This window comes from Pseudorca crassidens, chromosome 20 (genome assembly GCF_039906515.1).
Source record: "Pseudorca crassidens isolate mPseCra1 chromosome 20, mPseCra1.hap1, whole genome shotgun sequence".
NCBI classification, from domain to species: Eukaryota; Metazoa; Chordata; class Mammalia; order Artiodactyla; family Delphinidae; genus Pseudorca; species Pseudorca crassidens.
The window spans coordinates 43,347,118-43,359,252 of record NC_090315.1 but is presented as its reverse complement, the minus strand read 5'-3'; the positions used below and the strand labels follow the sequence as shown (position 1 = coordinate 43,359,252).

Genomic DNA, 12,135 nt, shown 5'->3' with positions numbered 1-12,135 from the left:
CTCAGGATCCCAACAGCCCCTTCCCCACAAGGCAGGGCTGCGTGACCGCAGGACAGGGTCCTTCCCCTCCTACCACCCACTCGTTCAAGGCCCAAGGACATCCAGGGCCAGGTGAGGCTCCCGGAAGGGGGTTCCAGGCTGCAGTCCCAGGAGACCCTGCTCCACCTGGGCGTGAGGCTCAGGGCCTCGTTTTCTCTGGAACGCTTTCCTCCCACTCCTGCTGCAGCGGGTGCCAACGTGGCTCGATGCTGACATCTAGAGGCAGCCACCCGCCTCATGTTGCTTGACCACAGCATCCCACGGCAAAGGCCTGTACCACCAGGGCTCCACGTTGGTGCTCCTGTCATGCCATCCTCAGATTTAGAGACCAAGCCACCAGGCAGAGCTCTGAAGAGGTCCAGCTCCTCCACCCTTCCCTGCCAAAGCCCAGTGTGTGGTCAGCAGGGCCCCTGGAACCCCAAGTCAGCCTGTGGACACCCTCCCCTTCCACAACCAAGGAGCATCTTGGCTTATTGACGACGTTCCCCCGTCCCCCCACCCACTGCTTTGCTTTGTTTCAGAGGAAGGGTCATCCCAGCAGCTCAGCTCTCACAAAGCCAACTTCTCATCTCTACCTCACTGTCTAGGCCCATCCTGTGTCCTGAGTCCCACGTGAGAATACCCAATGGCCCTCATCTTTCCTTAGTGATCTTTTTAGCTCATTGTTCATTTTCATCCATCCACGCCCACGGTCTTTTCTGGGTCTGGACACTCCTCACCCGCCTCTCCTCACTTCCATGCCACCCACTCATAGTTTTCCTCCTACTTCTCTGATCTCTCTTTTGCTGGTTCCTCTCTATCTGCTCCTCCCTCGATCATCCATTCATCCATCCATCCGTCCATCCATCCATCCACCCATCTGCCCCCCATCCCTCCTTATTCATTGTACAATCAGTAGGACAGGGGGCTAAGCCTGACATTACAGGGATGAGGGTGGGGAGGAGAAAAACAAGGACAAATGCCCAGCAGCACCTGGTGGCAACACCGCAGGGCAAGTGGGGGGATTGAGGTGAGACTTTCTGCGTTGCCCCCACCCCACTCCGCGCTGATGAAGAGCAAGCCACGTCCTCTCTGAGGTCGCTGCGTGGCCTTGTCCACTTCCCCATCCCCAGAGATCACCTGAGGGGCTCCTGCTTCCCCACTCAGCCACTTTTGGCCAGCTCCCCCTCAACCTTCTCTACAACTCTTGCCCCTACTTCCACAATATACCCAGAGCCCGTCCCAGACCCCCGGGCTGGCCCTTCCCCATCCCCATTGTGCCCAGTGTCATGAGCTAATCCCCGGACAGCTCTGCATGCCGGGCCCCGGGGCCACACAAGGTGTTTGCAGGTGGACTGGACAGAGCAGTAGCTCATGGCAGACATTCCTTCTATTCATCTGCTGCACGGAGACGGCGCTGTGAAGCCACACACCTCAGATGGGACTCGAACCCACAATATTCCAACTGAAAACCACAACTCGTCTCAGGACTTAATGAAACTCAGGTTGTTTATGTCTCGGCGCAGAAGTAATTCAGCAAGAGGCAAAGTGACAGGTAAGAAGTAAATTTATTAATATCCTTTGTAAAGAGGTTGCAGGAAAATGGGGCCTGAGAGGATGGTCACGTCCCAGGTCTCTGTCAAGTTCCTGGGACGGGCTGCCGAGCGAGGGTCCCTGGCTTCATGCAGGGGAGAATTCAAGAGCTAGCGAGCCATAGTAAAGTGAAAGCAGAGACACACATTTCCATAGGCAGAAGGTGAGGGGGCCCCGAAATACGGGGTGGTTAGTTTTCTGGTTTTGGGGTTTTTTAAATTTATTTTATTTATTATTTACTTTTGGCTGCGTTGGGTCTTTGTTGCTGCGCGCCAGCTTTCTCTAGTTGCCGTGAGCAGGGGCTTCTCTTCACTGCGGTGCGCGGGCTTCTCATTGCGGTGGCTTCTCTTGTTGTGGAGCACGGGCTCTAGGCGCGTGGGCTTCAGTAGTTGCGGTACGCGGGCTCAGTAGTTGTGGCTCGCGGGCTCTAGAGCGCAGGCTCAGTAGTTGTGGCCCACAGGCTTAGTTGCTCCACGGCATGTGGGATCCTCTGGGACCAGGGTTCGAACTCATGTGCCCTGCATTGGCGGGCAGATTCTTAACCACTGGGCCACCAGGGAAGTCCCTAGGTGGTTAGTTTTTATGGGCTGGGTAATTTCATAGGCTAATAAGAGGGAGGATTCTTGCAACTATTTTGGGGAAAGGGCAGGGATTTCCAGGGTGGTGTCTTGGTAATCTCAATCCTCCGCCTTCTGGTTCCAACCAGTCTGAGGTCCACAGTGCTTGTGGTCAGCACGCAGTCACCATCCTCCACCTGGGGTGGTGGGGTGGGGTTTAGTTCCTTCAGAACAACTCAAAGCTAAGTGTCAGATAGTTACGTATTCACCTTGAGGAGGAACTGTTTTATCCATGAGCTATTGTCATTACTTTTGTTGTTTAACTGGTTTTCCTTTGTTTCTGAATTCCTTCACTTCCCTAATTAGTAACTCTTGTGCCGCTCTTTGGAACTCTGGGAAAGCCTAGGAGACCAGGGCCTTTTCTACAAATAAAAAACAGGAGACGGGAGGCGGGGGCAGCTTTTGTATCCAGGAGGGCCCCACAGGGTCCTGCTCGGTTTCACTTATTCCCTCGCCAGTGAAAGTCGGAAGGGGAACTCTGGCTGGCCCCCTCAATCCCCACTTGCTCCTCCCAGCCAGGAACAGGTAAGGTCAGGGGTCAATGGAACAAAGACACTATGATCCATGGAGGTCCAGTAGAGGTTCACCCATCCATTCCAGAGGGAGCTGCTTGGAGTGCCAGCTACCCACGATACAGAGGGTCACTAGCCTGGGAACTACTTAAGGCCATTTAGTAGCATCAAATAAAATGGAAGCAAAAACTCTAGAGGTGAAAAGAACAGTATAAATTGACTTCCCCCTCTAGTTAAAGAGCACAGTGTTTAAAATTTAATTCTCCCTGTTTTCCCTCTATGTTTATGAGTTCCAAATGATGGGATATTGGAATGCATGGGTTATCCATCTAGCTTCTTGTCACCACACCCTACTTCTCCACCCACCCACCCTGTGCCAAAAGTGGGCCATGAGATTTTTCCTGCATTATTATCCCTTTCTGAAAGCCCAGTATTGGGACATGTGCACAGCACAGTGGACTTGGTTCAAATTCCTGCCCTACCACAGTGTCGGGGCAAGTTTTCAAGCCTCTGGGCCTGTTTTTATCATGTTATAAAGAAGGAAACAGCTCCTCCATTACCCTCAGCAGACCTCAGACATTCCCTTTTCTACCTTTCTCTCCCCCAAATCTGCTCCTCCTCAAGGCCCAGTTTAACCACCCTAGCCCATACTAAATTTAATAACTTAATAGTTGTATTTGCATTTTAAGAAGCACCCACTGGAGCTGTCCTTATGAGCTGTATCACTCAGAGGCAATGAGATAAAACTCAGTCAGTGGGGGTGGGATGGAGTGGGGTCTTCAACTCTATCTAGGTAGCTGCCTAGACATCTTCCCCAAAGCTGGCTCTGAATTTAAGATTAACAAAGAAGCTGGTTTTACAAGGCCAGTTAAATAATGTGAAATCCCAGCAGGCCTTGGCCCTGAGTGTGTGGAGACCCTCACAACAAAAGCCTTCACACTTCCTTTTCATTCTTTTCAGCTTCCCACACACTGTTAACGTTAAGCAAGGACTTCCTGTGTGCTCAGCAGTCATCGAAAATTTGCAAAGAAAATTTCTCTTTTGGGTGGACTATTGAACAGACCAGATAAAGGTGGTGAAACAAAGGCTGGCCTAATCTAGTACCCTAAGGACCTTAAAAATATGAATATTCAAAAACAAAAGAAACCAAATCTCATTTTTCCTCTCTTATTTACAAATTTCATTTAAATCTCTCTCATGGTTAGAAAATCAATGTCAAAAAAACATTGGTATACACTTTACAATACAAATGTCAGTAAATACTAAAGAACATGGTTAATAATTTTTCCAAGTAAATGTTTGATAAGAAATATTTTCAAGGAGGCCAGTTAAACTAAACGTCAGGTGCCCAAGGCATCGGGAACAGAGCCTCAGCCTGCTCAGTAGACAGTCGCACTGCAGTCCATGTGTGTTTTCCACTTGGTAACACACGTGGCAGCTCACAGGAAAAAGCGGTACCACCAGCCTTTATTCCCCAGCCTCAAAGCCACACCCGGGCATTCTCTGCTATGGGAGTCATGTTCAGCGACAAATGAACCACTAACAATGAAACTAGGATAGCTCAGTTCCAGGATATCCTGATTTAACCTGGGAAGTTAAGGTTTCCCCAAGATTGTCAAACCGAAAAATAGGTCACTAGGGGCTGATGGATGAAAGAGTCAAGCTAGACTCATTCTGAATACACTGTCGTGTTCTATACAATTAATTATTCTATTCTTTAATTCAAGTTTGAGTTGTTTCTATTTCCCTCATATAAAAGGTGTCAGCTCAGTTGTGTCTAAACTAAGTCTTAACCCACTCGATCTTTTAGGCCAATCGTACTTCTGGGAAAAATATGTTTATATATTAACATACCTCAAAGTTTACACTTTCATTATAATAAATTAGCTTTAATGTTACAAATAACGTCTCAGAAAACTGAATAAGTAACTTGACCTAGCACGCTAACTTGAATTTAGAACTTCTCTATCCATTTTGACCAATCCCCAGAATCAGGAGAACTGTATTATTTACATAAAAAACAGTATCTAAAACATGCCAATATTACCATTTCTTACCTAAAACAGTAAATATGCTGTTTAAAGCACCAAAGCATACTTTATTCAAAAGTGACATCCTAAACATTAAAGATTCAATCTCATTTTTTTAGTTCATTTCAGAAGTCTCAATATCAGAATCTTTACATAAAAGGAATGATAAGTGTTTCGGAAGACCTGACAAAGTACCACCAACTCCCTCTCAAATCCCAAGTGTCCTCAAGTGGTAGCCCATGTGCCTCAGGAAGGCCAGTGACAGCAGAACTGTGGTCAGGGAATCAGACATGCTGGGGTTTAACCAGGAGTTGCTCCGTGGAGCATTCATGGCAAGAGCAGACAGAGTTCACAATGGCAAAAGGCAGACAAGAAACCAGCCCTTCCTCTCTCTCAATATACCAATTAGAAAGCAGGAAATCTATTAGGCTGAGAAAAAACACAGATACCCTTGAAGGAACAGGTGGGAAGTCTGTATTCTCTCAACTGTCACACAGGTTACTTAATCAGCTATATTTATGACCCAAGCTAGGCTCCAAAACAGGATTCAGACCCTGTAATCCCGGTAAATGAGAGCGTGCACCAGGGTTTAGCTCGCATAAAGAACAAGGGTGTCAGACAAGCAGGCTCTAGTAACAAACCGTCATGCAAGCTGAATGACAGGGATTCACGTTTTATTTCTGAAGATCTAGGAGATCAGAAGGAAGATTAATAGTTTCAGAATAAAAGGACCAAGGCTTAAGCACTCAAAGGAGAATTTCTTAGATGAAGCCATATCAGTAAATGCACAGGGAAGTATCCGCAGGCTAGAAGTTTCTCAACACTTGAATGTCCTGAATGTGGACAAAAATGTGGAAGTCAAACCTAGCTGTTTGCTTTCCTTTCAGTACGAAAGGGGGTGAGGAGAGCGATCAATGAAGACAGTGCAGGAACATAAAAAGTGTCAGTTTTTGTGGGATTATATTTGTGTTTCCATTTAGGGACACATTTCCTGTTGTTTAAATGCTACAGCAATTCAGAACATGAAATTCATCCCCCCAGAAAGGATCCACATGGTTTAATTTTCAAATAAACACAGACTGTGCAGCCCATAGAAGCCAGTACAGGTTACATTTGGTTTTGCCCCAACTCCTATATTAAATAAGGCCTAGTTCCTGAGGAGTAGCAATGGCCATTTATCCCACAGTCTATAGGCAAGTGTCCCATCTGAAAAATCTCACTCCTCCCTCTTCCCCACTGCCCCTCGGGATGCAGCTAGGGAGACTAAGTGACTGTTCTCAGGTCCTTCATGTTTTTACCTCTCCAGATTCAGCCTGAATTTTAAGTCTAGAATCCACTGTATAAGCAGTCCTGCCTAAACTGTCTGTCACAATTACCACATGCAATCTTGAATTTTCTCCTTCCCTGCAACCATGTGAATTGGGAGCATTCTTTCTAGACAGTATTGCACAGTCAGCAGCAGGGTGAGGGAGTTCAGCATAGCAGAGGGGGAAGGAACATTAGGTGGAATTAGAAGAATGTCTGAGAGGTATAATCAGAAAGGTTAAGTGCTATGAGTAAATCTGCAGAGATTTACTAAACCCCGGAGGAAATTTTATTAATGCAGGAAAGGAGTTAAGGCTCAGACAGAAGTAACCTCCTAGCATGGCTCAAAGGTTCAGGGGGTGGGACTCAGTGGAAAGGTCCGAAAGCCGCACAAATAAATTCAGCCGGTTCAGAGGCCTGGCCACCTTCACCCTCAGCTGAAAACCAAGAAAACTCATTCCAAGCATGCTCGCTTAGAGCAGGCCTGTTTGCAAGTTTGAGGACTCAATTTTAAAATAAACTAAATCGGAACTAGAATGCAGCATTACAAAATGTTTTCACAAGTAAAATCATACACACAAAAAAGTTAGAATATTGCATAGAAAAGTATCCTGTAATATGCTTTGTAAACCTAGGTCTTTAGGAACTTCAAAATAAAAAAGAAACAAAACCTCCCTTCATAGTCTAGATTACGAATTGAGAATTATCAACTTTGCAGATTTTTGTATCAAGACCTCCTAAGATCCTGAACTTCTTCATATCCTTAGAATCATGATTCATTTTATACTTCGCAGGCTCAGGCTGACAGTTTAACAACAGTGTATTTATAAAAGGACTTGGGTTACACGAGCCCCAGCCAAGTCTACGGTCTCTGTGTTCCACCCTTTCTGCGTAGAAGAGGTGACCAAAACATGCAGGGACATAAAATCACTACTATTGTTTTTAATCCTAGGCTGTTTTTTCTCTCACGTTAATCTATTATTAAGCAAGCTACATCTGCCTGCCCTTTAACAACAAGGTCTAAATAGCCAGTTTAAGAGTAAGTGAACATGTCTTAGAAGAGCATTTAAGTTAACCTTGGCAACAGGATGGGAGACTCTTAACTCCCCTTGTAAGATGCACCAATCGAGTCTGAGTTAAAATACACCACAGTGACAGAGATATCATCCCTGTACATCCTTGCCAAGTCCTCTGGCAATGTCAGCATCGCCGACAGCCGCTCAGGCTCCATCTCCCCGTACTCGTTGTTCCCTATGGCGTATCTGATCAGACGTGTGGCTGCGTTTTGGTCGGTGGCGTGGAGCCCCTGGGCTTTCCTCTGCAGCAGCAGGCTCTGCATGAGTCCCAGGTTGGCGGGTCTCTGGGCCAGGTCTGGCTTGTGCCGACACACTTCAGCCAGGTGCTCCACCACCAGCCTCACCACATCCTCATTGCCCAGCACATCCCACAGGCCGTCAGAGGCCAGCACAAGGAACTTATCCTGGGGCCTCAGCCTGTGGTACGTGACCTCAGGCCTGGCCGTCAGGTAAGGTGGAGTGTAGTAGTGTGTGGGGGTGAACTGGTAAATGTTGAGGGCCTCGGTGTCAAAGCCCCGCTCCAGGACACTGCGCTGCAGCTCTTTACTCCACTTCAGCTGGACGTCCCCGAAGGCCCTGCAGGGCATGAGGACACCCAGCAGCCTGTTGTCCATGATGATTGTCCTGTGCTCTGACTCAGGATGCTCCCTCTTTAGCCGTGACAGCTCGGTTGGGTTCCAGGCATTGTGGTCCCGGGTGAGGGGCACACAAGACCACATGCCATTGTCCTCCTGGACACCAAGGATGGCCCGGCAATCACCAGCGTTTGCCACATGCAAGTGAATTCCATCGACATGGGCCATGCAAGCTGTTGCCCCTGAGAAAGCAACCTGGAGTGAAAGGTTCCTGGTCATCTCATCTTCCAGGGCGGCCTGGATCTCTAGCGAGATGTCAGAATCCAGCCTCTGGAAGGAGTACATTAATGCTTCCTCAATGTTCAGCCCCATTTCCATGTGCAGGTTCAGCAGCTCCTGCCAGTAGACACGGAGGTGATCAAGGTGCACTGACGTGACATCCTTGTAGATACTGTCCCCTGGGTGCTTGAGCCACTGCAGAATGGGCAGCAGGGGCTTCATGCTTTCCATTGCCCCCTCCATCTGCTCCAGCGTCTGCTGGGACATCAGTGACACTGCCACATAGTAGAAGAGCCTCTCGCTCACCGCTTGAGCACATGCGTGGCCACCATGTCCATCGAAGACACCAAACATCAGCCCATTGGTCTGCAGGCAGGTGGCTACACCTCCCCGGTCCTCCACTGGGAAATTGGCAGCCAGCTGGTTGCTCTCAAACCGCAACACCGAACTTGGGACTCCACTGTCAAGGTCAAGAATCTTGTGGGCCGACTCACCAGCTCGCAGCACTTCATTTACCTGCTCAGGGCTGAGCGGCAAGTGGAAATCATCTTCCTCTGTTGATGTGTGTCTATAGGCTTTCTGCAGAGCAATGCCACCACATGAGGCATTGTTTTTTAGGGTGACTGGCCCCTGGGGAAAGAGCCTCCATTTTGATTTAATCCTATTTGAGGCATATCTTGAATATAAACGTTGTCCCCCTTGTAATGTGGCAATGCTGTTTCTTGCAGAATTGAAAATCCAGTAGGACACAGTACTTGACATTCTGAAACTGTATGAGCGAATGCGTTCCTTCAGCAAAAAGGGTTTTTTTTAAACCTGAAAATTTGAGTTTAAGAAAGTTTTAAATTTAATTTTTTAAAAATAATGACTTCTGAAAACACTTAATCTCAAAATACTTAAGCAAGTCTCCACACCTCCCATTATAATATATAATCACATTTCAGAAAATGGGTTTTTAAACACTCTCTGATCTTAAAGAGTCACTGAGGGCTACCCCAGAGGCCACCTTTTCCTCCTTCCCAAATCCTTTCCCTTGCCAGGGCCCTGTGCCCAGCTCCCACGTTCACTCTCCCCAGTAGGCTTTAAGTGTTCATTTAAATATAAGCTCTTTCTTGCTCCCCAGCTATCTTGGTGGCTGCTTTCTGTTGGACGCCATCCAGCACCTAAACCAGGAAGATGGTGGCAGCAAAGAAGATGGAAAAGTCGCCGGAGACAGATCAATTCTAGGCTCCAGCTGGTTATGGTAAGTGGAAAGTATGTGCTGGGGTACAAGCAGACTCTGAAGATGATCAGACAAGGCAAAGTGAACCTGGTCCTCCTCGCCAACAACGGCCCAGCCTTGAGGAAATCTGAACTAGAGTACTACACCATGTTGGCCAAAACTGGTGTCCATCACTACAGCGGCAATAATATTGAATTGGGCACAGCATGAGGAAAATACTACAGAGTATGTACACTGATCCAGGTGATGATTAGAAACAAGCCAGAAGAAACTGGTGACAAGTAAATCATGCAAAGTTTCTTTAATAAAACTGGCCAGAGCTTGTTCTACATGTATGTAAATGAATGCCTCAAACAGTGGCTAAACATGGCCATTTCAGAGGCCCAAAAGCACACTAGGTATGATACTAGCTGTCTAGCAGCAGACACACTACTTCACTTGCCTGAGTTCCAGTTGTCCATCCGTGGAATGGGAATATTAGTTTCATACGGTTTTGTGATGGTTTAAAGAAATATAACCCTTCGGCTCCAAAAAAGGTATTATTACTTTTATCATTAGGTGTATCATTGGGGATTAGAGGTTGTTTCCACTGTGTCTCTACTTATAAAATACCAAACTGCAACGCCTAACGCCTCAACCTTTCCCCTACTTAGGGTTTTTTTTTTTGTGATACGCGGGCCTCTCACTGTTGTGGCCTCTCCCGTTGCGGAGCACAGGCTCCGGACGCGCAGGCTCCGCGGCCATGGCTCACGGGCCCAGCCGCTCCGCGGCATGCGGGATCCTCCCAAACCGGGACACGAACCCGCGTCCCCTGCATTAGCAGGCAGACTCTCAACCACTGCGCCACCAGGGAAGCCCCCCTACTTAGGTTTTAACCTACTTATTTCCCAAGACTGGCATCAGTAGGTCAAAGGGTGTAGACTCATATTGCCAAACTGAGTTGTCCAAAAGGTTCACATCTGCCTCCACAAGGGCATGAAGGAAGCAGTTTCCTAGCACTTTCAACAGCCTCTGGTGGTATTTTTCCTTAGACAAAAAAAAAAGCTGCTCTATTTTCTATTTTCTCTGGTGACCCGGGAGGAGAGTTTCCACGTGTTTTCAGATTTCGTTTATGAATCCTGCCCTCCTCAAGTTTGTCTGTTGGGGTGTGGAGAGCGCCCACACTTGAGGACCGCCCCCTCTCCCCAGCCCACCCCGCCGAACTACGAACTGGTGCGGTCGGGCAGGGCGCGCAGAGGGCGCCTCCCCGCGCCCCCCAACCCCACCCCCAGCCCTGCAGAGAAGCCAGGCGGCAATGCCCGACGCAAGGCGGTCTGCCGCGGACCGGACCCAGACAATTTCGCGTTATCTAAAGAAAACAGATCCCAAAGTCAAGCCTCACAGATAAGAAAGAGCGCGGCCTCCTAAGTCCAACAAGCCCTATCTCCCTCAAACCCTGGCGCGGCCACGTCCCTGAGCCCCAGCTTCCGGGTCTATAAAAAAGGAGAATTCAGTTGAGATGCTGAGCTCACAGAGGGTACTCCCAGGGCTAAAACAGCTACTGCGGAAGTCCCGGTACACAGCCAAAGGCCCTGAGCAAGGCCGCGAACCCACGTGGCGCGTGCGCGCGAGACGGGTGACCGTAGCTGTGACCAAGGCTCTTCCCCGTCCGCCGCGGGCCCGCCCCCTCACCTCACCTCCACTCTCCACCCCATCACGTGAGCCGATGCTGCGGGCCGGAGCGGACCCGGCGAGGTTAGAGGTTTTCACATCCCGCGCTCACCCCCTTCCCTACATCGCACCCTGGTCCTCCTCTCACCCGCTTGCGCCAAAGCCGCCGGGTCCGTCAGTCAATTCTGCGCCAGCCTACGGTGCCGCAGCTGCCTCCACCCCGGACTCACCTCCCTGAAGGGACCTCTTGTGCTGATCCAGCTAGAGAAGGAAGCATCCTCTCGCCACCCTTTATTGGTTCATCCGTGGAGGCGGGCACCTGACCGACAGCGTAATTGCCCAATGGCTGAGGAGGGAGAGAGGGCGGGATCCAGAGGGGCCCAATCTGGTTCCTCCCCCTCCCCCGCCCATCTTACCCAACCTTTACCCGCACCCCCCTCAGGCTCTGACCTTGGGTAGGCTCGGGGGCGGGCTTCGGGACCAGGCAGTCTTGTGGCTGAGCACCCCCACCACGTGACACCCCCCCTCCTCGTTCTGCGCACCCCAAACCGAGCAACCTCTCCCATTCCTCACTGTTGTTAATAATACCCCACGGCTTCCTCTCCATTTCTGTGCTGACCAGTTCAGACCCCTCTCCCAGGCGCCACACCCTTCTATATCTACTTGGACGCCTCCCTCTGGAGGCCCTATGTACACCTTAAACATAGCTTGTCTGAAACTCATCTTTCTGCCAGACCTGCTCTTCCTCTCCTCCCCTAACCCAGTAACGGCCCCATCATCTGCTCAGAGACCCAAGCCCCAAGCCTGGGAGTCATTTTGACTCCTCTTCCCTCACCCCCACCCGTCTCCTGTCTGTTATCTAATCCTGTTCATCTCACCTCCTAAATATCTCTCCAATCCAACTATTTGCCTCCAGCTACCCTCCCACTCCACTGCAACCCTCTCATCTGGTCTCCCCACCTGTGACTTCAACTTAGCCCTAGTTGCTCTGCTTCTACAGATCAGGTAGATGACCCTTCTACAGCTCAAATTGCTGCTGTAAAGTCTTCATTGGCTCCCCACCAACCACTGGGCCTTGAACTGACAATTACATTGGCATGGCCACTGATGGTTACCACAATAGTTAGTGGTTGGTACGTTGAGAAAGGCTGAGAACCAGGACACCAGATATTCCCTCAGTCCCTTCCATTGTGGAATTCCAGTTATGGCCTGCTGGAATTGCTTTACTAGAACTCATCTATTATCTCTGATAAATCAA

At 49.1% G+C, this 12,135-nt stretch overlaps 1 protein-coding gene and 1 pseudogene across 4 annotated transcripts; one reads left to right on the top strand and one right to left on the bottom strand.

Moving 5' to 3' along the window:
* Positions 1-4,817: 4,817 nt before the first annotated feature.
* Positions 4,818-11,237, bottom strand: PDP2 (pyruvate dehydrogenase phosphatase catalytic subunit 2). 4 transcript variants are annotated; one of them, XM_067721267.1, is made up of 2 exons: positions 11,108-11,237; positions 4,818-8,821 (listed from the first exon to the last, which is right to left on the bottom strand). In XM_067721267.1, exon 2 carries the CDS (start codon positions 8,765-8,767, stop codon positions 7,175-7,177), a length of 1,593 nt encoding a protein of 530 aa, XP_067577368.1. In that variant the 5' UTR covers positions 8,768-8,821; positions 11,108-11,237; the 3' UTR covers positions 4,818-7,174. The 4 variants fall into 4 exon arrangements, with proteins under 4 accessions (XP_067577368.1, XP_067577367.1, XP_067577370.1 ...); XM_067721266.1 differs by having other exon boundaries at positions 11,026-11,179; XM_067721269.1 differs by lacking the exon at positions 11,108-11,237 and adding an exon at positions 10,904-11,037.
* On the top strand, positions 9,051-9,512 carry LOC137215697 (large ribosomal subunit protein eL30 pseudogene; annotated as a pseudogene).
* Positions 11,238-12,135: the final 898 nt, after the last annotated feature.